At 45.2% G+C, this 22,500-nt stretch overlaps 1 protein-coding gene across 1 annotated transcript in view; it reads right to left on the reverse strand.

Moving 5' to 3' along the window:
- cacna1g (calcium channel, voltage-dependent, T type, alpha 1G subunit) overlaps positions 1–22,500 on the reverse strand; it is a gene marked incomplete at its 5' end in the record, with an annotated part of 243,541 nt that overhangs the window by 208,734 nt on the left and 12,307 nt on the right. Inside the window, one exon of the mRNA XM_079492215.1 lies at positions 16,420–16,553. Coding sequence (XP_079348341.1) covers positions 16,420–16,553 — 134 coding nt within the window. The remainder of the gene's footprint in view (positions 1–16,419; positions 16,554–22,500) is intronic.

Genomic DNA, 22,500 nt, shown 5'->3' on the forward strand with positions numbered 1-22,500 from the left:
GCGGAGCAGAAGCGGTCCGGGAGGGTTCACCGGGGTAGACCCAACCTTCACAGGGAGTTAGCGTGAGGAGAATTCACCAAACACGGACGGGGGAGCCAGGCGGAGAGATGGATGGTGTTACACTCTAAAGACACGCACACACGTGCGTACACACACACACGCAAGCGCGCACGCGCGCACACGCAGCTGCATGAAAGCAAGCCACATGTGCACTGCCGAAGCACGAGTGTTTCCTTTGACTGCGTAATGCGTACACATGGAACCAAATGGACCCGACAGACAGACAGGGTCCATTTGGTTCCATTTGTGTATATGCTCGCACACACACACACACACACGGGCACGGGCGCTCGTTGCTACAGATAAACCCCTCGCAAGGACAAACTCACTCAAGAAACGCTATCAGATCTATAAATGTCGTATCGAGAAAAACACTCTTGTGCGCACATGTACACACACGCGTGCAGGCGGATTACAAACCACACAAGTACAAAGACACATGCACTCCCCCAGGCGTGCAACCAGCTTGTTTGTTTTTTCGCCTTGTCCTCTCTTATCAGGGTGTGTGTGTGTGTGTGTGTGTGTGTGTGTGTGTGTGTGTGTGTGTGTGTATATGTGCGCACGTGTTTAACAAAGGAACTATGTGGGCTTTGTGTGGGAAGAAATGTTGGAAAGGTGTACGCATGGCGTTCGACATGTGCACACGCACACACACACACACACACACACACACACACACACACACACACACACACACACACACACACACACACACACACACACACACACACACAATGCCACCCAGATAGAGCTATAATAGGAAAAATATGAGAGGCAGGACAGGAATGCAGGACAGTGTCAGTTGTTTGACCCATCCTGTCCTCACCGCACCTCTCTCTCTCTCTCTCTCTCTCTCTCTCTCTCTCTCTGGATCACCAAAAGAACGTTGGTTCCAGAACCAATGGCGTGTAAGATTCTTGGAACCTTTGTTTCCTTCTAGTGAACCTTGCCGGCGTTTTCCGCCATATTTAACCGGAGCTATTATGCTCCGGTTCAGTTGGTGGCGCTATTCTACCTAAACACCAAATATTGAAAAGAAGAAGGATGCCTTATACACACCAGAGTAATATAGTAAGAGAGTGGCGACACTATAGCGTTGACTCGAGTGTTCATTCTATCTCAATGGGATAGTTCCAATGTTTGGAACTATAGCCCACATAGAACTATAGCCCACATAGCACGCCGCTTTGCGGCGAGATCAAAGCGTGTCACCACTCTCTTACTAGATTACTCTGATACACGCACAGGGAGTGGCGCTTCCCTGTACCGGATCACTGGAACTTTTGCCACGCATGTGCGGATCTCCCTTTAACCCATTTAGGAGGGGACACCTTTTGGTGTTTTTACCCTTCAAGACGGGACAGCTTTTGCAATACCATCCGTGAAGGTCTGGTATTGCAAAAACGTTTTTTGTATTTTTTCTTCTTTTTTGTAAGGTTTTCTGAGCTCAATTGTGCCCAAAAAACCTGAACTTTGAACATTACATTTTCTGTGGTCTGGGGTTTTCTGAATAATTAGGCTCAAACTAGTGCTCTGATTTGCCTGAGGACTGTGATGTAACAGTCCACAAATCCCATATATGGCAAAACAATTGCAAGCTGATGTCACTGTTGATGTCACTGTTTCATTGCAGCTCAAAAAACTTCAGAACAGACAACAGTAAATCCACTGAATGTTCAAAAATAAATGAAAATTAATGTGATGAAACCTTTAAGCATTAAGGGCGTTTTCATTGAGACCTGCGTTTTTGCCCCCTTTAGACTTCCAATCCCAGCGCCTCGGTAGTGCCGTGGGATCGAATCGCCCTCCCTGTGCCGTTTTTTTCATTTATTTTTTAAATGTGTCGCAAATTATTTTGTTATGTTTAGTGAGGCTAACAACTCGGCCCAATTGGTGAGAACAGACCACAGGCTCTAATATTAAGAAATGCTAAAAGTTAGGCAAACTATAATAATAAAAACATGTGGCAGCCCCCTGTTTACACATCTGGTCTCTTTTTTTTTTACGTCTTGGTTTTGGTTGGATTGTTTCATCTTTGCTTTGTTTTTTTCATGTTTCTAAAGCTTTTTTTGGGGTTTAATTAAGATGACGGATCTTTTGGATTACCTGCAAGCGTTCGTGCTGTTATTGCACATGGCATGCATTTGTGTTTACATATCGTATCAGTGTCTGACTGTCTCCCTTTATGACTCTATCTGTGTGTGTGTGTGTGTGTGTGTGTGTGTGTGTGTGTGTGTGTGTGTGTGTGTGTGTGTGTATGCGCGCACATGTGTGCGTGCACGTGTGTGCGTGTGCGTGTGTGCGCGCACGTGGGGTTATTTCTGTTCTTATTTATAAGACTCTCAATGCGACGCATTGTGGGCTTGTAGATCGGCTATTTTCAAAAGATACAGAGATACATTTTATATACGTTTTGAGAACTCGAAATGGTATATACTGCACAATGAGTACTTTTAGTACATTTGGAAAGCCAATATACTTTTTGTACTTTTACTCAAGTATATTTTTAATTCCGGAATTTAACTTTTAAGTATTGATACTTAAGTACACAATGTGGGCGCTTTTCCCCCCACCACTGGTAAACAGTCCCCCATAAGGGTTGAATCAACACTCAAGGTTTTTTATTTTTTGCAGTGTGTGCATGTCCAGTCAAGTGTCGTCGTCCCTCCCCCCGCTTCACTAGGACGGCCAGACGGCGAAAGGTCGCCACGCCCCGGCTGCTCTCCTCCAATAGCAGAATGACAGACGTGACCTATCGGTCCCGGCCTCTGTCCTTGGCGCTGCTAGCTACTGTGTGTGTGCACTGTGCATGTCTCTCCATCAGCAGCACGCAGCTGCATGTGGAGCCAAGATTAACAAGCGAAAAATATGCATATAAAAAAATGGCACAAAAATAAACACTGTTGGTTTTAACCCATTCTGACCTGAGATCAGATTCTAAAAATGTCTTCTACATCCTGACAGTTTTCTGAAAAAGCTATGTTTCTATGTCAGTCGTTCTCAAACACTTTCATGTCACTTTTCACGATTCACAAAAATTCACAAAAATAGCAGACCTACAAGCTCGTAGCGCGCCACTCGGTGGCGCGCTGAGCTTGTAGATCTGCTATTTTTCAATAGCTAAAGCATAACATAATGCTAACACCAAAAGGGGTTCCCGCCCAAAATGGGTTAAAGCCTGAAGGGTCCGGCATTCATTCTCCTACGCAACACTTGGATGGGATGCTGTGATGAGCGCTGGTGGGCAGATCTCCACGCACGCTAAACGCTCCGCCCTCACATTTACAGGACTTGTACTTTCACTCACACTACATCTCAGAGGCAAATATTGTACTTTTACAGCACTATTACTACTAAGTAAGTAGCCTTACCGAGCCATGAGGCCCATAGCGCAGGAGCCTATCTCCTGTTTCTGTAGCGTGAGGCAGCTTGATGTACAAGTACACCCCCTGGACATGACGCTAGTATGTCGCAGGGACTTACCCCCAATCCAACCCTTGATGCTGATACTATTACTACTAAGTATATGAAAACTTTAGTTACTAGTTGATATTTTGATTATTGTTACAAAACATACATTACACTTCAGCATTTCAATATTTTGAAAACTTGAAATGCATACTGTGCATAGTGAGTACTTTCTACTTTTGGTACTTTAAGTACATTTCAATGCCAATACTTTTGTACTCAAGTACATTTTGAATTCCGGACTTTTACTTGTAACAAAGTAGTTCTACATTGTCTCTGTACCAGCCAGACCGGCGCCTCCACACCGGAGAGAGGCAGGTATAGAGGCGGGGCGCCGCGTCAGCCGCTGGGACGAATCATAGCGGACCGCTACATACCTGTCTACATTCTGAATCAAGCAGAATCCTTCCCACCTGCGGTAGACACCTGCAGGGTATAAAAGTGGGCGCCTCCCTCCATTCACCGCTTGCCCTCTCTGTGTGTGCACGTACGTAGGCGTCTAGCGGCATTCTCCTGTCTCTCTCTCTCTCTCTCTCTCTCTCTCTCTCTCTCTCTCTCTCTCCAATTCAATTCAAAGGGGCTGTATTGGCATGAGATAACGTACGTTTATAATATTGCCAAAGCAAGAGAGGAAGAAAACAATCAGGACTGCAACATGAGAATATACACCCACATATAGGAGAGGTTAGCTTGGGATAATCTTTTGAAACAAACGGGAGTATTTCAACGTTTTTCATTCACTTTAGTATAAAACCTTTGGGAACAAATAGCAGCACAGTGAAAAGCGAAAAGAATTTAAAGGAGATTGCTTTGTTTGTATAGAGAATCACTTGGCGCATACAGTACAGTGCAGGAATCTCTCTCTCTCTCTCTCTCTCTCTCTCTCTCTCTCTCTCTCTCTCTCTCTCTCTCTCTCTCTCTCTCTCTCTCTCTCTCTCTCTCTCTCTCTCTCTCTCTCTCTCTCTCTCTCTCTCTCTCTCTCTCTCTCTCTCTCTCTCTCTCTCTCTCTCTCTCATGGCTCAGTTTGCTTCTAAACCAACCAGTTGTTAGACTGTTTGATATTCCTGTTGTTGTCAGCTGTTGCTATACCCGGTCTGTTGACTTCTACTTCAGAGGCAAGGCGAGCTGCCGCACACCCGTTACTCGTTCGTCGAAGGAATGATTTATTGATAGATAGCTCTGTCGTGTGTGTGTGTGTGTGTGTGTGTGTGTGTGTGTGTGTGTGTGTGTGTGTGTGTGTGTGTGCGTGCGTGCGTGCGTGCGTGTGTGTGGTGGAGAGGAGAGAGGGAGACAGACAGAATGATAGATAGCCCGGTGCGCCACAGATGAGGCGGGGGCCTTTGGGGGTGTCCCCCGCTTGGCCCCGGCCTGTGCTATCGCAGTCATTAGCGGCGAGGGGTGCGACGCTACACGCGCGCAAACACATCAGGACACATCTAGTCACGGCCCATCGGCAGGAGTGACCGCGGCGAGGAAAGTGCCAGGTCTGTCAGGACGAACTTCTATGAGGGAGAAGAAGTGACTGCAGAGAACAGATGGGAAGGCTTTTTCATCTCCGCACGTGTGCTGAGTGCTGACATGACAGAAATGACAGTCATGCGGCTACTTTTCCGGCTACTCACGGTTCAAGGTCGCTTCTTCTTTCCTTTCTTTGCAATTTACCCCTTTTTCTCCCAATAAATCAAATGTTTGACTGGAAGGGGGTACCCGCGATAGCACATTAGGGGCAAAATCTATCTATCTATCTATCTATCTATCTATCTATCAATGCGCCATGTCTCTGTACAGTACGTCTGAAATGCACGTAATTTGAGAACCGTTCGCCCCACCGACTTCAAATTCGACACATGCGTATACCATACCCCCCCCACTCCCTGTGGGGGGGGCGTACCACCCCCCACAGGGAGTGCATTGCCCGGTGTCGAGTCGGTCGGACCCACGGTTGTCCAGAACCACCACAAAAGGCCTCTGGACAGTGCCCCTGTCCATATATGGAGCTGGCCTGTTCTGACATGATGTGACATCACAAATATGTTCTGGAGTTACATCTGCGTAAACTCCAAATTTGGGCATGCCTGACAAAGAACTCCGTATATGGGCATAAAAAGGACACATACATAATAGAGGGTATGCGCATGCATAAAGTGAATGGCAGATCGAGTGGCACAGTGAGTGACAAAGTGAAGTTAATGTTGTTTAAAGTAATTTAATGCAATCACAATGAGTGGAGAATTTTATGTCACAGTGTCTGAGCATAATAGGCATAGTGACTATTTTACGCCATGGTGATGTACGATGATAAGAGCTTCACTTCACACAAAAAACGAGATGAGAGAAATGGGGAAGGTTTACTGTACATAAATTACAGGCTGGTATTCTTAGCAACAATCAATTTAATAAGCTATCCTTAATAGCTGACATGGATACACTTGCTGCAGGCGGGCTCCTCATTATCGCGGGTGTGTGTGACTGTGTGACTGTGTGACTGTGTGCGTGCGTGCGTGCGTGCGTGCGTGCGTGCGTGCGTGCGTGCGTGCGTGCGTGCGTGCGTGCGTGCGTGCGTGCGTGCGTGCGTGTGCGTGCGTGTGCGTGCGATTGACACTCCTTCAGAGAAATCTGTGTTTAATTCCCACATGTGAGTAATCTAGTTCAGTGGTTCTCAAACTTTTTTTGGCTCACTGAATTACATTGATACTTTATAACACTGTACACTTATATCATTATACGGTGTGTACATCTTTCCTACTAAAGATACAGGAACACTTGAACCCCAACATCCAAATTCTTGGGGGAACATTCACCAGCTTTCTCATTGGTCGATTTGCCTGTCTAGTTCTTCATTGGTTAGTCATTTCCGCAGAGGGGGGGGGGGGGGGGGGGGGGTTCCGACCAATGACAAATCTTCTAGGAACATCTTTGAATGCAGATTGTGGCCCCTATGTGTCACAGAGACTGCATTTTTACTCATTGCTGGCTGTCTGAATACCAAAAAAAAAAGACATATTATTGCTTGTAGCTACTTTAAAGTGTTTCAAAACTATTCCACATTTTTACAAGGTCTTCAAGGTCACAACGAGTCACATTTTCAAATGGCCGACGTGCATACTGTAGCCTACTGTAGGTTTACAGTGGTGGTTCATTTTGTCATATTAACACATTTCCCTGCACGGACCCCCTGGAACCAGCTAGGGGTCACATCGCCATGTTGGCTTGTGGTGGACATTTTGGTCAACATTCCATTTTTGCCACGGACTGCATACAAAATGAGGGGGGGAGCCACCTTGAAGCAGCAGTAAACATGATAGCCTTGCTTTTGTTTCTCTGCCTCGTCTGGCTCTCCTCCCGTCACCTTCACCGTCAGACATTCTGCTCACAGTCACCGAGCCTCGTTCATCTCCATCCTGCCCTGTTATTATTATCATGTCCCTGGCATATATCTTCCTCCTCGCTCGCTCCGCCGCTCGTCTGTCTTAATCTACTGCTGGTCTCCTGACCCACTTCCAGAGCGCCAAGTAATCAAGCTAATGGAAGAGATCGCCAGGTGGACGAGGGCGGTGGCTATAGTGGACACACACGCACGCACGCACGCACGCACGCACGCACGCACGCACGCACGCACGCACGCACGCACGCACGCACGCACGCAACCGCTCGTGGAAAGTTGGCGGTGACGGGGTAGCACGTTTTCAAGGAGCTTGTAGAGCAGCAATTTTAGCATGACACCATTGTCTGACACGGCATGAAATAGGGCTTAAAAGTGAGTTAAGCGTGACAGCACTACATGTGTCGCCTCGCAAAGGTGGACAGAGGGGGAGAGACGGAGACAAAGAGAGACTGCATACAAAATGAGGTAGAAACTGAGCTATACTTCCTAAACCCCCTGCCCACTGTAGCAAGACATCAGAGACACATTTTCGTCACTGCCTAGACCCCCTTTCCCTAAACTTCATTGCCTTTTTTACTATTTTGAAAAACATTTGACATTTTTCAACTAGCCGATATACATCGACACGTTGTGAGCTTGATCGCGGAACTATCTAAACAATAGAAAAATGTTTTTCAAAATAGTAAAACAAGGAAAAGAAGTTTACAGATAAGGGGTATAGGCAGTGTGGCAGTTCAGCTAATGTGTAATGATGACGAGAGTAGGGCCCATACTTCCCACGGATTACAGTCACCCAAGGAGAGGTTTTGAAAACATGACTAATGACAAAAACACCCATATCTGTCGGGTGAAGAACAACAATGTGCAAACACAGCAGCAAGATTTATGAGCTGCTGTGACAGGAGAAGGATGTCAAATGGAATACAACCACCTTGAGGAATACAAGTCATTGTGTGTACACCTGCATACTGTTTACACCAAATGACCTCCTACACATAGAAATACTTCAATACAGAAATAATTAAATTACATTTGAATGTATTGCGGCTGCTTGTCGCAAAGGTTTTTATACTATACAGTGTAAGTGAATGCAATGCAAAACGTTGAAATAGTGCTGTCAACATTCAAAAGTTAACTCCTGTATATGGCTGTATTTACTGTCTGTCTCTGACAGAAAATGCACTTTTTAGAAAATGTCTTTTTAGAGTTTCACAAGATAGTATTCCCTCAATGTAACACAGCTCTATTTACGACTGTGGCAGTTAAACCTGCCACTGAGACTGAATTTAACGTACAGGGATAAAGTTTGAATTATTTATGTTGCAGAGACTGAGATTTGTTTGACTATATTGTGCGTTTGTCGATTGACTGATTGTTGTAGGGAGCAACTACCACCTGGGTGTGGTGGGGAACATGCCAACATTGGATTTGTGTAACATGGGAACTTGAATACCAATTTATTATGTCTATATTATGTGGATATTGTTGATGAGTAATGTGTGACACAATGTGTATTAAGAAATGTAATGTCTCTGGACATAGTCAAATTAACTGGTGTAATTGTGGATTCAATTAAGATTTGGTATGGTCCAGTGGGAGGGGCTTAGCCTATAAGTAGGGAGACCTGCCAAAAGGTAGGACTGTGGTTCAGGTTCATGGTGTAAATTAATTTGTTTCATTTTTGTGTGTGTGTGTGTGTGTGTGTGTGTGTGTGTGTGTGTGTGTGTGTGTGTGTGTGTAAGGTGAATAAAACAACCACCTCGTCTCTGCACTAAAGCCGTCTCTGGCCATCATTTTCAATACATTTCCAGTGTTTTTACTATTTTACTATCAGTGCCTTCCGGCCATACTACCCACACTAGGCGAAGTGTGACAACGACTTTATTTAATTCCTATTTATATTCATAGTATACATTGTTTTGTACACATATTCATTTGTTTTATCTTGACTGTTTTGTTTCACTTTGGCAATGTAAATGTATGTTTTCTCATGCCAATAAAGCTCCTTTGAATTGAATTAAAAGAGAGTGACAGGAAACTCCCGAGTCCCGACAGCAGTGGTGGGAAAACTACACAATTGATTTACTTAAGTAAAAGTATCAATACTGCAATATAGAAAATCTCTGTTACAAATAAAAGTCCAGAATTCAAAATGTACTTGAGTTAAAGTACGTATTGGTATCAAAATGTACTTAAAGTACCCAACATAAAAGTACTCATTGTGCAGAATGTGCCATTTCAAAATTTCAATTTTGAAAATAGCCGATCTATGCGCGATGCGACACATTGTGAGCTTTCAAATGGCTGAAATATATGTGTATATATACTGTAGGGCTGATGTGGTTAATGTATGTTTTGTAATAATACCCGGTAATCAAAATCTGCAAAGAAGTTTTCATATAAATGTAGTGGCGTAAAAGTACAATATTTGCCGTTTTGCCTCTGAGATATAGTGGAGTTGAAGTATTGGAAATTAGAAAAATAAGAGTAAAAGTAAAGTACACAAATACCTCAAAATTGTACTGAAGTACAGTACTTAAGTAAATGTATTTAGTTTACTGCCCACCACTGGCCGACAGTGGACAGTTTGTTGTTTGGATGTCTCTACCCTTGGCTGCACCCTCTCTCTCTCTCTCTCTCTCTCTCTCTCTCTCTCTCTCAGTGGCATCAATAAATCACCAGGAGAAAGTGAAGGCACGCTGGATTAACTTGTGTTGCCTCTGCCTTCCCTGCCTGTGTCATTCTCTCAGCTAACCCCCCCTCTCTCTCTCTGTCCCCCTCTCTCTCTCTCTCTCTCTGTGTGTCCGTCTGTCTGTCTCTCTCATTTCTCCTAAGAGCTATTCAATATTCTGACATCAGCGGATGAGACATATTGGTACAGTGATGACTTATGACAGCAGTGCTGATGGCGTGAGGCTGCGGCACAGAGGACGATCTGTCTGTGACCTGATTGGCCAGACAGTGTTTAACAGGTTGAATGCTGATAATTTACGGCCGTCAAATTTACGGCCGGCTAGACTGCCTATGTTTAAAGTTACCTTTGAGCAGCCAGTGCACCGACCGCTGAGTCGCTTGTCATGAAAATGCACTTTAAAACGGTGTAATGGCTTGTTGTAGTGTATTCCAAAGTGCCGATCACAACAACAGGCCGGACGGGGCAACCACACGCTGCTAGGCAGCTTTCCCATTGTAAACAATAGGGACTCAATTTCCCATAACCCTTTGCCCTTTGCATGGTGACCCTTTGTTGTGCCATTGAATTCCATGCGTTGAATCACTAGGGACGACGCACGTCAAAGCGCGTCAACGTGCAACAGGACATATCACACCGCAGGGACAACGCTAAAACCGTCTCGACACCTTTGGTGTGGTTAGGGCTTTAGACACCAAAAACATAAATAAACAATATCACATTCACCAAAACAGAAACAAAATATACATCACATATATGTGTTCTTTGTCCGTTTGTCCCATTCTTTCTCTAAATATTCTGTACTGTATGTGCGAATATCTTATGTTCTTAAATCCAAGCAAGTGTCTCTGCGTCGCTTAACCATAATTATGACATCTATGTTTTCACACCTGTTAAATGCCTTTTGACATAGCTCATGGTACAACGTACGGGCAGTGGAAAACTAAATGGAACTCATTCTCAATATCGTTTATATCACAGTAAATCCTTCTTCCATTACTCCTCTTCTATACCTACCCGTCTCAAGGTGAATTAAGATCCCAGAACAAAGTTGGGCACATCTTTGTCTTTTGGATAGTGGAGCACAAACATACTTTTTATCTAGCAAAACAGCTTTTTATCGTATAAAAAATGTTCTCCGCTTTGGTTTGTACAATGTCCCGTGTCCATTTGTTCTGATATAAACTATAAAGTGTGTCTTTAACCTGTTTTGAGCCCTTTTGGTGTTTTAACTAAGCATTATGTTATACTTTAGCTATTGAAAAATAGCAGATCTACAAGCTCATAGCGCGCCACCGAGTGGCGCGCTACGAGCTTGTAGGTCTGCTATTTTTGAAAAAGATTTGAACATTTTTCAAATCTTTGAATATATATTCTTTCAGAGCGAAGGTTTTTTTTAATTTCGACGTCAGGCCTAAATGGGTTAACCATAGCGATGTTCACAATACTGTTATTTTAGAAAACTGTCATGTAAACCAGTTCTTCGAAGTGTATCCTCTTTTACCGATACATCCCAGATGAAAAACAACTCTATTCTCTGGCATTCTGAATTAGTTTTATCTACTCCGTAGGGCTACAATGCTGCCTCTCCACCTTATCTCCCACGGCTCCCATCCCATGTTTGCCAATACAGGAGCGGATTTATGCGATTGGCTGGGTAGGTGTGAAGAGAGATCGATGTCTGTCGGTCTGTCTGTCTGTCTGTCTGTCTGTCTGTCTGTCTGTCTGGCATATCGACTGGGGCTCCACCAAACCCAATCTGTGATGGGAAGGAAGTTGGCTTTGTGTCAGTGCACTCATTCACCTCATCGCTCTCTCTCTCTCTCTCTCTCTAATCACCTGACCGCCACAAGGCGAGGGTTGATAGACTGAGTGATTTGATGTTTGGTTTGCGCAGGTAAGAGAGAGAGAGACGGGGGGAGAGACAGAGAAAGAGAGAGAGAGAGAGAGAGAGAGAGAGAGAGAGAGAAGCGGGTAACGCTATGTTTTGTAATAATAATAAAAATCTAGAAAGTAACTATAGTAACTAAACTTTGCCGCTGAGATGTAGATGTAGTAGAAGTATAGAAAATTGGAAATTCTCCAGTAAAGTAAAAATACATCAAAATGGTACTTAACCCCTTTTGGTGTTTTTAAGCATTATGTTATACTTGGCTGTTGAAAAAAAAAATTAATCATGAAAATGTGGCGCAAATCTTTGAATATACTGTATATTCTTTCAGAGCTAACGTTTTTAACTCAAATCTTTGCTTCTGAGGGGGTCCCTGGAACAACATATTTTCAGATGGGGTTTCAGCGGCCAATTACAGATAATTCTGGGGGTCCTTGACATGAAATAGTTTGAGAACCACTGATATAGAAACATAGGTTTTGAACATTACAAGACAATTACTCATACAAAGAAAGCAAAACAACAATAACCAAAAAAGAAAAACAACAACAGCACTACTCCTCTTCAGCTTCATCCATTAAATTGTTCTTAATATATCTGATAAGATGACCCCACACCTCCTGAAACATTTCTTGTTTGTCCATAAGAATGTATGTAATCTTTTCCAAAGGTAAACATAAAGACAGTTCCCTGAACCACTGTGTAATACTTGGTTTGTCTGGCCTCTTCCAGGTCAATGCTATCAGTCTCTTAGCTTGTAAAAGACATATCTATAAACATTTGTTCATTACGCTTTATCTTGTGTCCCTCTGGATATAGACCGAGCAGGAAGAACTTTGGTTCTGGTACAATATGTATTGACGAAATCTTCTGTATTTCCTGAAGAAGGCAACCTGCTTGCCGAAACATTGGTTTATTAAAAGGTCTATAGCATCGTGACGACGAGCTGTGCGGCCGCTTTTCTTATGTCAAAGTTGTATCTCCTGTGGTCAGCACCTCGCCACTACTGGTGTGCACTCCTTTCCGTTTGTTCTAATCCCCCTCCTCAACCATGCACACTAATGACTTCTCATTCAATCACTGCTCTCTCTCTCTCTCTCTCTCAAGAACCGCTGCTATCGACAAGCACCCCCCCCCTCCCCTCCCCCCCTCTCTCACCTGTGTAATCAAGCCATCAAATCACTCTAGTCTACCAACCGTTGCCCTCGTATAGCCTCACCATGACGGTCAGGTGATTATAGGAAGAGAGAGAGAGAGAGAGAGAGAGAGAGTGCAAGACGAGTCGACAAAAGCGCCCGGGCTGCAATCATGGTCGGGGTGAGGAAACAAGTGTTTCTTCTTTCATCGGAGCCGTCCACCGGAGCCGAGCGTAATGACCGTTGCCAGGATAGATCATCACATGGACGACACATACACCGTTGCCTAGGTTACCATCGCCTCGGTGGAGGTGGAGAGGTGTGGATGGTCCAGTGGTGGGAAAAATAACTCAATTGGTTTACTTAAAAAGATGTCATCGGGCGATTCAAACCTCCTTCAGCCGGGAGGTTAAGCAAGGAAGCACGGCATAAAGCGTCTCGGATTGCATGCGCGTGCGTGTGTGTGAGTGTGTGTGTGTGTGTGTCTACCGGCAACCACGCTGCCTGACGGCGCTTCCCGTGAACAGCTGCCGGGAGGAGAGGCATGTGGACCTGGCGACTTCTCTGCGGTGTGTCGGTCCGCCATCGGGGCAGCGGTGTGTGGACTTTCAGGCCCATGAGAGCGGCTGTGGAGTGCGGAGGGTGCACCGGGACAGACCCGGTGAGTCGGCGACTTCCCTAGGGCATATACGTCCGCTGTCGGAGCAGAGGTGGGTGGACTCCCAGGCCCTGCACGGTTACGACTGCGGAGGACGCCGCGCTCTCTCACCGGGCGGCGGTGCGAGACTGCTGGCTCTGTTTTCTCTGATGGTCCAGCCTGGGACATGTCCACAGACAGTTGTTGGAGGGTTTCGAACTCTCGACAGCTTGGAGTGTGAGGATGAGGCATGCAGAAGGACTTGCGAGGTGTTGTACTGTCTATGCCACCATATACAGAGACTTAGCCTTGACCATCGTCGTGTGAACGAATATGGCGGAGACGCTGCTGAGTGACATTCTTGCTGGATCATGATTCCAAGACATGTGTCATAAGTTTGTGATTGTAACATAACTGCACCCGTAATGTTTGTGTCCTTGTGCATTTTCCTCTGTGTGGACATAAATACATTCTTAAAATGTGTGTGCGTGTGCATGTGCATGTGCATGTGCGTGTGTGTGTGTGTGTGTGTGTGTGTGTGTGTGTGTGTGTGTGTGTGTGTGGTAGGGGCCGGAGAACAGAGATGGGAAGATATTCGAGTGACCTTCGCCGGCAGAACACAGATGCTATTCATTGTTAAGCCTCGGACCCCCTTGACAGTGTGTGCGTGTGTGTGTGTGTGTGTGTGTGTGCACGTGTGTGTCTGTGCGTGCGTGTTTTATTAGAGACAGAAATTGAAATGCAATGCAACCCTTTTCTACAGCTGAAGGACACGCTCACACACGTGCCTGCCCACACACACACACACACACACACACACACACACACACACACACACACACACACACACACACACACACACACACACACACACACACACACACACACACACACACACACACACACACACACACACACACACACACACATACTGGAAGGGAAATATGCTCTGCTTTTCACTGATGGACAACAGAAGTTATGGATGCCATTAAAAATCAGCAGGGGAGGCGGTGTGGGTGAAAATGTCAGAGAGAAGCCAGCAGGAGATGCTCATATACAAACTGGTTTAATCAGATTAAACGTGTGCGTGTGTGCGTGCATGTGTGGCGTGGCGTGCGTGCGTGCGACCGTGGGTGCGTGTTAAAAAAACAAGGAAAACATGCCCATCTCTGATGGATTAATTCCAGATTCCAGTGTGGTAGTGGAGGCTACTCTACTCTCAACCCACCAGGGAGGACACACTAGACTACAGGTAGAAACGGCTTAGCATGCTTAGCACGAAACAGAGCAACAGACTGGAGACAAACAACATCGGCGTGGCCTTCGACTTCGAGGGAAAGTTGGCCCGTGTTGATTCAGCGGATCACTCTGTTTCACATTCCATGTACAAAAATGCTGTCATTGGGGAAGATGTTTTACAATTCACCATCAAAGCCAGACTGCAAGTATTATACCAACCATGAAGTACAATCTGTTAATTTGGTACCCTGCCATCCACACTGCATAAACCATCATGATTCTGAACAACACCTAGAATATTGATATTGTGTTCTGTACACTTTGGTACTAAATTGTTTCTAAATGTGCTTTATAAATAAATGCGATTTGATTTGATTTGATTTAGAATCCATCGCACACACAACTAATGGCTGTAGTGCATAATTGCATACAAAAATGTGTATATTGCTCACCACAACCGTATTGTTGACCTAGTGTCGAAAATATGTTGTGCAATATACAGTATTATGTTGTGCATGCGATGTCTTTGCTATAACATCCCAAATACACCTGATGTTGTTTTTGTTGACACCAGTCACATGGAGGTCCTGATGTTGTTTTTGTTGACACCAGTCACAAGGAGGTCCTGATGTTGTTTTTGTTGACACCAGTCACAAGGAGGTCCTGATGTTGTTTTTGTTGACACCAGTCACAAGGAGGTCCTGATGTTGTTTTTGTTGACACCAGTCACATGGAGGTCCTGATTCTGTTTTTGTTGACACCAGTCACAAGGAGGTCCTGATTCTGTTTTTGTTGACACCAGTCACAAGGAGGTCCTGATTCTGTTTTTGTTGACACCAGTCACAAGGAGGTCCTGATTCTGGAGGTGGGCTGTGTCTTTGATTTGTACATGATGGACCAGGCATTCCAAGATAAACATTCTAAGTACCAAGTACATTCTAAGATGTACTTGGCGGCTGTGGCTCAGGAGGTAGAGCAGGTCGTCCAATGATCCATGGGTCGGCGGTTCGAATCCCGGCTCCTCCTGTCTACATGTCGAAGTGTCCTTGGGCAAGACACTGAACCCCAAATTGCTCCTGATGTGCTGGTTGGTACCTTGCATGGCTTCTGCCGCAATCGGTGTATGAATGTGTGTGTGAATGGGTGAATGTAATGCACAATCTATGTAAAGCGCCTTGGATAAAGGCGCTATATAAATGCACCATTTACCATTTAAGATGGATGGATGGATGGAAAGATGGATGGATGGGTATCGATGTAGATAACTACTGATATTTGGCATGTTCCATCAGTTTAAGTTTCAAAACGTTTTAAAAAACAGGAAATATGCGACCCGATCGCCGGGATGCGCGATGGCACACCATGGACAGCGCTTGAAAATCATGTTATAATGGAGGCTCAATGGAGCTGGATGGAAAAAAATCCCATAGCTGGTGAGGACGGAGGAGCTCCATAGCAACCGGAGCAATGCTAAAAGGTAAATTGACGGTCACCGCTTTCATATATGGATTATATGGGGGGGTACGAATATGTTCGTAGATGGCTGATGCCGTGCGCTAGCCTAGGGGGTACGATTATAATCGTAGATGGCTGATGCCGTGCGCTAGCCTAGGGGGTACGATTATAATCGTAGATGGCTGATGCCGTGCCCTAGCCTAAGGGGTACGATTATAATCGTAGATGGCGTAGAAAGAATTAAGTAAATGGTCTCACCACTGGAGAGATGCAATCACACAGCGTACCGGTATTTGAGCACAGTTTGGGAAGGGGCGCGCCAGCGAAGGAATTCCCTCCACACGCTGACTCCAAGTCTGCCCGTCTCGCAAACTCACAACACATGTCTAGCCAGCAAATGTGCGTATGTGTGTGTGTGTGCATGCGTGTGTGTGTGTGTGTGTGTGCATAACTCACCCAGCTACCACTATGAAGAAGTCCAAGCGGTTCCACGTGTCTCCCAGGTAGCACTTCTTCCCCACGATGCCCAAAGCCACCATTTTGATCACCATCTCGACGGCAAAGAACGCAAAGATGAAATCGTCAAAGTCCTACAACGAGAGAGAGAGAGAGAGAGAGAGAGAGAGAGAGAGAGAGAGAGAGAGAGAGAGATGCACATCGTCAGTCAGGCCAGGAATGTTCCAACGGCCAGATCGAGAGACTCATCAACATCATGGTTTGATACAGTGGTTTTCAACATGTGTCACATCATGGTCCATTATTTATCTGGCATTTGACCCACAGACCACCATTTGACCTACGGACCACCATTTGACCTACGGACCACCATTTGACCTACGGACCACCATTTGACCTACGGACCACCATTTGACCTACGGACCACCATTTGACCTACGGACCACCATTTGACCTACGGACCACCATTTGACCCACGGACCACCATTTGACCTACGGACCACCATTTGACCCATGGACCACCATTTGACCCACGGACCACCATTTGACCCACAGACCACCATTTGACCTACGGACCACCATTTGACCTACGGACCACCATTTGACCCACGGACCACCATTTGACCTACGGACCACCATTTGACCCACGGACCACCATTTGACCCATGGACCACCATTTGACCCACGGACCACCATTTGACCCACGGACCACCATTTGACCTACGGACCACCATTTTGACCTACGGACCACCATTTGACATTTGGCCTCTGAGACCCAAGACTTGCGATATCGTTTCCAATTCCATGCTATATCGATGTGGTACCATAGGAGAGATAACAGGCAAACATTGACTAATGTAACAGCTCTTCTACATTCTCTGATGTGTAGACTTCTTGGTAATGGAGATATGTTTCACAATAATTTGCACTCTCGAGAGTGTAAAATGAAACTAAATTACAGGTCTATTTGGTTTAATTTTACTCTCTCAGGAGTTGAAGATCTAATAAGGGTCCATTTGGTTTAATTTTACACTCTTAAGAGTTAAAGATCTATAAGGGTCCATTTGGTTACCAAATCGCCATAATTTTGCCGGGGACCACGTGGAAGCACCTCAAGGACCATTGGTTGTAAAGTATAGGGCCCATCTGCTGCTAGGGGGGCCATCTGTCCCTCAAAATAAGGAAACGTCCCTCATTTTGGAAATTAACACACTTTGTTCCTTAAATGTTGTCATGGCAGGTGTTGAACACTAGCATTCGTGCTGCTAATACATTGTAAGCAACGCATCTAACAAATTGTGCAATGTGATAAGATAAGATCTTTATTGTCACTGTATGAGACATACAACGAAATTCCGTTTAGTGCATCCATAACACATAGCAGTATCGTCCTGGGCCGTGGCTCAGCGGTCCAGGCACCATGGCCGGTAGCCCGAGTCTGGCAGTGTGCCGCGGGTTCGACTCCCGATCCCGACGGCCTTTACTGCATGTCACTCCCCCATCTCTCTCCCCCATTTCCTGTCAGCCTACTATCTATCCCTCTATAAAAAAATAAAAATAAAATAAAGGCGAAAGCCGCAAAAAAAACCCATCAACAACAACACATAGTAGTATCAACAGAGAAAGAAAGAAAAGAAAAGGACACAGAAAGAAAGAAACACTGATGGGGAAACTCTTCATGGGATAAAACTGTCAGTCTGTCATAGTCCAGTCCAGTCCAGTCATCTCAGTCCATTAATAAGAGCACTATAATGCACCATTAAACATAGTAAAATACACCAATAAAAGTACTGTAGATAAAATAAGGGGGACCACACAATCACAAGATTAATGGAACAGAGTTCAAAGTTCATGTGCAAATTCATCATCAATAGGACCACAGGGATTATATTCTATACTGCACTTGCCCATATACTATTGCACTTGCCCATATACTATTGCACTTGCCCATATACTATTGCATACAAATCTCTTGGCCAAAACTAGACGATCTACAGTAGATAATCGTCTATGTTCCCCCAGGATAAGACAGACAGACAGACAGACAGACACAGGCACACACAGACAGACATAGACGACTATACTGTAGCCTCTTGCAGAGTTGCGCACGCCATAAAAAAAAAAGGGAAAAAAAGAAAAAGCAAGAGTGAAAGAATGGTTTGGACCGGGATAAAGCAAACGGAGATAACAGTAAGTCCTAAACTATGAAGAAAAAAAACGGAGGAAGAATACGAGGAAAAAAATCATGAATAAGTCAAGAAGCGAAAGGAATGGAAGATATGAGGGAGAAGAAGAATGTGGTGTGAAGTGAATAAAAAATGAAGGACTCAGATTCTGGGAATAGAGATCAAGGCGGCGGGACACCCACCGGCGAACGTAGCGATCCAACTCACGTACACAGACAAATTCATAAATATATCACAAAAGCCCTCACCGCTTAGGCCCACAAAGTTCCCCCTTTTGGCAGTCAAAACTTACTTACTTTTCAAAAGCGTGTGCGTGCGTGCGTGCGTGCGTGCGTGCGTGCGTGCGTGCGTGCGTGCGTGTTTACAGCTCAACACACCCATCCTGACCCAGTGAGAGACTCTGTATCCGTGGGTGTGTGTGTGTGCACTGATGTGGTTTCTCTTGAAGACCACAACTATTTCACTTCACACTGCGAAGTGTGTTGCTGACAGTCAGAAACACTGACGATGTGATCGTCTTCTCCCCAGACAGCTGTCCCGGGGTGGGCTTCCCTTCATCTTTATGCAGGCTGCTGTATAACCCCCATGCACCCCCCCACCCCCCGACCCCCACCCCGCCAGATGTGGAGGAGGAGGGGGAGGTCCTTCAGAGTGTATCAGAGAGCTGAAGACGCACAGCGTTGCTGACGGGCAGAAGAAAACCTGCATGTCCAAAACAGTTACTTTCAAAAGATCATTGGTTAAAATGTTTATACAACCCACAGCGATGGTTTAACCACTTTTTTTAAATGTTGAAAATGTTTTGTAAAAGTAGCGAAAATAGCCTATTTACAGCTCACGGTGCGTTATGAGGGGTGCAATCAATCAAGGCTTCTGCCCAATGACAACAACCTTTTGGGTTGTTTGACAACATATTCCACTTCCTTCCTGGTCCTCTGACCGGTGCTGAGCTACAGGATGCACTACGTAGTGAATGTTAGGATTTATACTACAGAACAGTAGTTTTCGGCCTGGGCCGTGGCTCAGCGGTCCAGGCACCTTGGCTGGTAATCCAGTCTGGCAGTGTGCCGCGGGTTCGACTCCCGATCCCGACGGCCTTTACTGCATGTCACCCCCCCCCCCGATCTCTTTGATTGCTGATTGCTGCCTCATCAAACACGAATGTTTGGTCAAACCATGTGACTCCCATTGGAATTGCATTGTGGCAGCCATTAATCACAGACATACCACAGAACATTAGTTTGATACGTGTGAATGAGGCCTTACCATCACACATTTAGCTTAATCACAAGTAATTGCGATTAAGGATTTAATTGTGTTTTTAAATAACTTAAATATACCAAGAAATTACTGACATATGTAATAATTTTATACAAAACAAAAATCACACCCGTGTGAAGTGAGGGGCGCTCTTATCATCGTACATCATCATACATCTCATTCCGGCCAATCACATCAATTTGTGTCCTCTGCACCTTCGTCTACAATGTTTGTGTTACTCAATGTTTGTGTTTACACCAACACTCACACACACCAAAAGCTGGACATACTAGGGGCTATCGCCCCTCAAAAACTAAAAATCACACCCGTGTGAAGTGAGGGGCGCTCTCATCGTGCATCATCATGCATCATCTCATACTGGCCAATCAGAATGCCTGCTGCCAGTGATTGGTTAGCTGATTTGCTAGTCTACATATGACAACGTTTCAGACCCACAGGAACGCAACCAGAGTGCCGGCCTGATTCCGGCAAGCCGCCCTGCGTCCGAAACGGTTGAGAAATGACAGAGTTACCATGTGGGGGTCCCTCTACTGTACCCTCTACTGTAGTGGTTCCCAAAGTGGGGTCTGGGGACCCCCAGGGGTACTTGAGGGAGTTCCAGGGGGGACCCAGCTAAATGATAATTTGTAACCAAATGGACCCTTATGGGTCTGTAACTCAGAGAGTGTACAAATGGAAGCAAATGGACCCGTTAAGTTCCATTTGTACACAGTTAAATGAACAGTGGTTTTACAATATAAATTGGGGTACCAGAGATAGCCTAATGCGTGTGAAACTGGGAGTCCTTGAAATTAATATGTTTCAGAATCACTGCTGGAGCCGTACAAATCCTCCCTTATCGGGGTCACTGGCATATGGTTGGGTGAGTGGTTGCACCACTCAAAAAAATTACATTTTCCGCACTCTATGGGAGGCCCCAAACAAATATGGTCCCAGGGGCCCTGGTGGGTGTTAATCCATCTTGTCTGAACAGACTTGGACAGGCAGCGTAGCAGATCCCAGAGTATATCAGCGGGGAACGGAAAGTTAACAAACTGTGACCACTCGACGGATTACACGCCGCGGCGAGAGACCAAATGAACGATATAAATGAAACGCTTAGCGACATGCTATATAGTGCCAGGTATATAAGGTCCCTCATCAATCTCTGTCTCCGTTTTACCGGAGAGCTGGAGGCTTTCGCCGTTCGCTCCGCCGTTGCGGTAATTACTCATCCATTTTGCATTAACTCAGCCCAGCATGCCTGCAGAGCCCGTCATATGAGAGACCCTTCTGGCCCGAGGGCGACGGAATGATGGCTTTACTGACACACACGCGCGTGCGCGCGTGTACACACACACACGTGCGCGCGCGTGCAACGCACATATGGGGCCTGTACCAAACCTTCGGGATCACTTGACATCATTGACACCATGCTGATGTCAGCAGCCATGCCTCACAAACTAAAACACACACACATGCACTTGCGTGTGTGTGTGTGTGCACACATGCACACGCACACACACACCCCGGTATATTGCCATACTCGTGAGGACATCAACATTTTCAGCTGATCGGAACCCAAATCTTGGAAGAAGAGGTTCCTCTTCTAAGTGGGGCCAGAGATGAGGGGTGTGGCTTTAGCTGGACATAATGATTGTGATACCATATAGCCCTAACGCCGCAATTAGCAAAACAATCAAATCCCAAATAGCAATAACAAATCATCTACAAATCGCTCTGAGATTAGATATTCTTTGATGCATGACAACTGCACACAACAACAAAGGCCTACTGTACATTTAAAGGCACTAATATACCACCTTTATCCCAGATTGTGCATTTCATTCACCCATTCACACACCGATGGAAGCAATTAGGGATTCAGTGTCTTTATTCTTTATTGCGATCCCCATTAGCTTCCGCTGCCGCGGTCGCTAGTCTTCCTGGGGTCCACATAAAACATCACAATATACAAACAACAACTGACACTTGTCAGTCTAAATCTAAATTACAATGACATTAAAATGCCAAATATATATAGATAATATAGGTTAAATAAATACCATGTACAACTACAAAAGCACATCAATCCAATTGTGTGTAATAAGGTTTTTTTTAAGGTTTTTTAAAAAGAGTATTTACTTATGATTTGTTTTATATTAACAGATAATGAGTTCCACTGTTGGGTGGCTCAATAAACAACAGATTTTTTAAGTGTTTCTGTATTTGGTTTTGGAAGTTCCAAAAACCCTGAGCTTACCCGTCTAGTTTAATATCCATGTTTTAGACCTGAACTAAATCATTGATCTCTGTAGAAATATGGCTTTCCCTCAATGATAGCAGTTAATTTAGCCTCTACAGTAAGCCATACTAAACTGTGGTGCATCCTAGCAACATTGGTTAAAAGAGCAGTTCAGCACTAATCTTGCAGCTCTAATTTGTGCTATTTTGTCTTTGCTCACGGACACTTGGACACTAAACTCTGGGGGAGCCCGCGGGGAATCGGGGATCGAACTGGGAACCCTCCGGTTCCCAAGTGGCCACTATAACCCCTGATCCACTGCCGCCCCGGCTCTAACCCTGAACCCCTAAACCCCTAAACCGGACTTCTAAATGTGTAAGCCTAAAGCCC

The sequence above is a fragment of the Electrona antarctica genome, assembly GCF_951216825.1.
Source record: "Electrona antarctica genome assembly, chromosome: 22".
Lineage (NCBI taxonomy): Eukaryota > Metazoa > Chordata > Actinopteri > Myctophiformes > Myctophidae > Electrona > Electrona antarctica.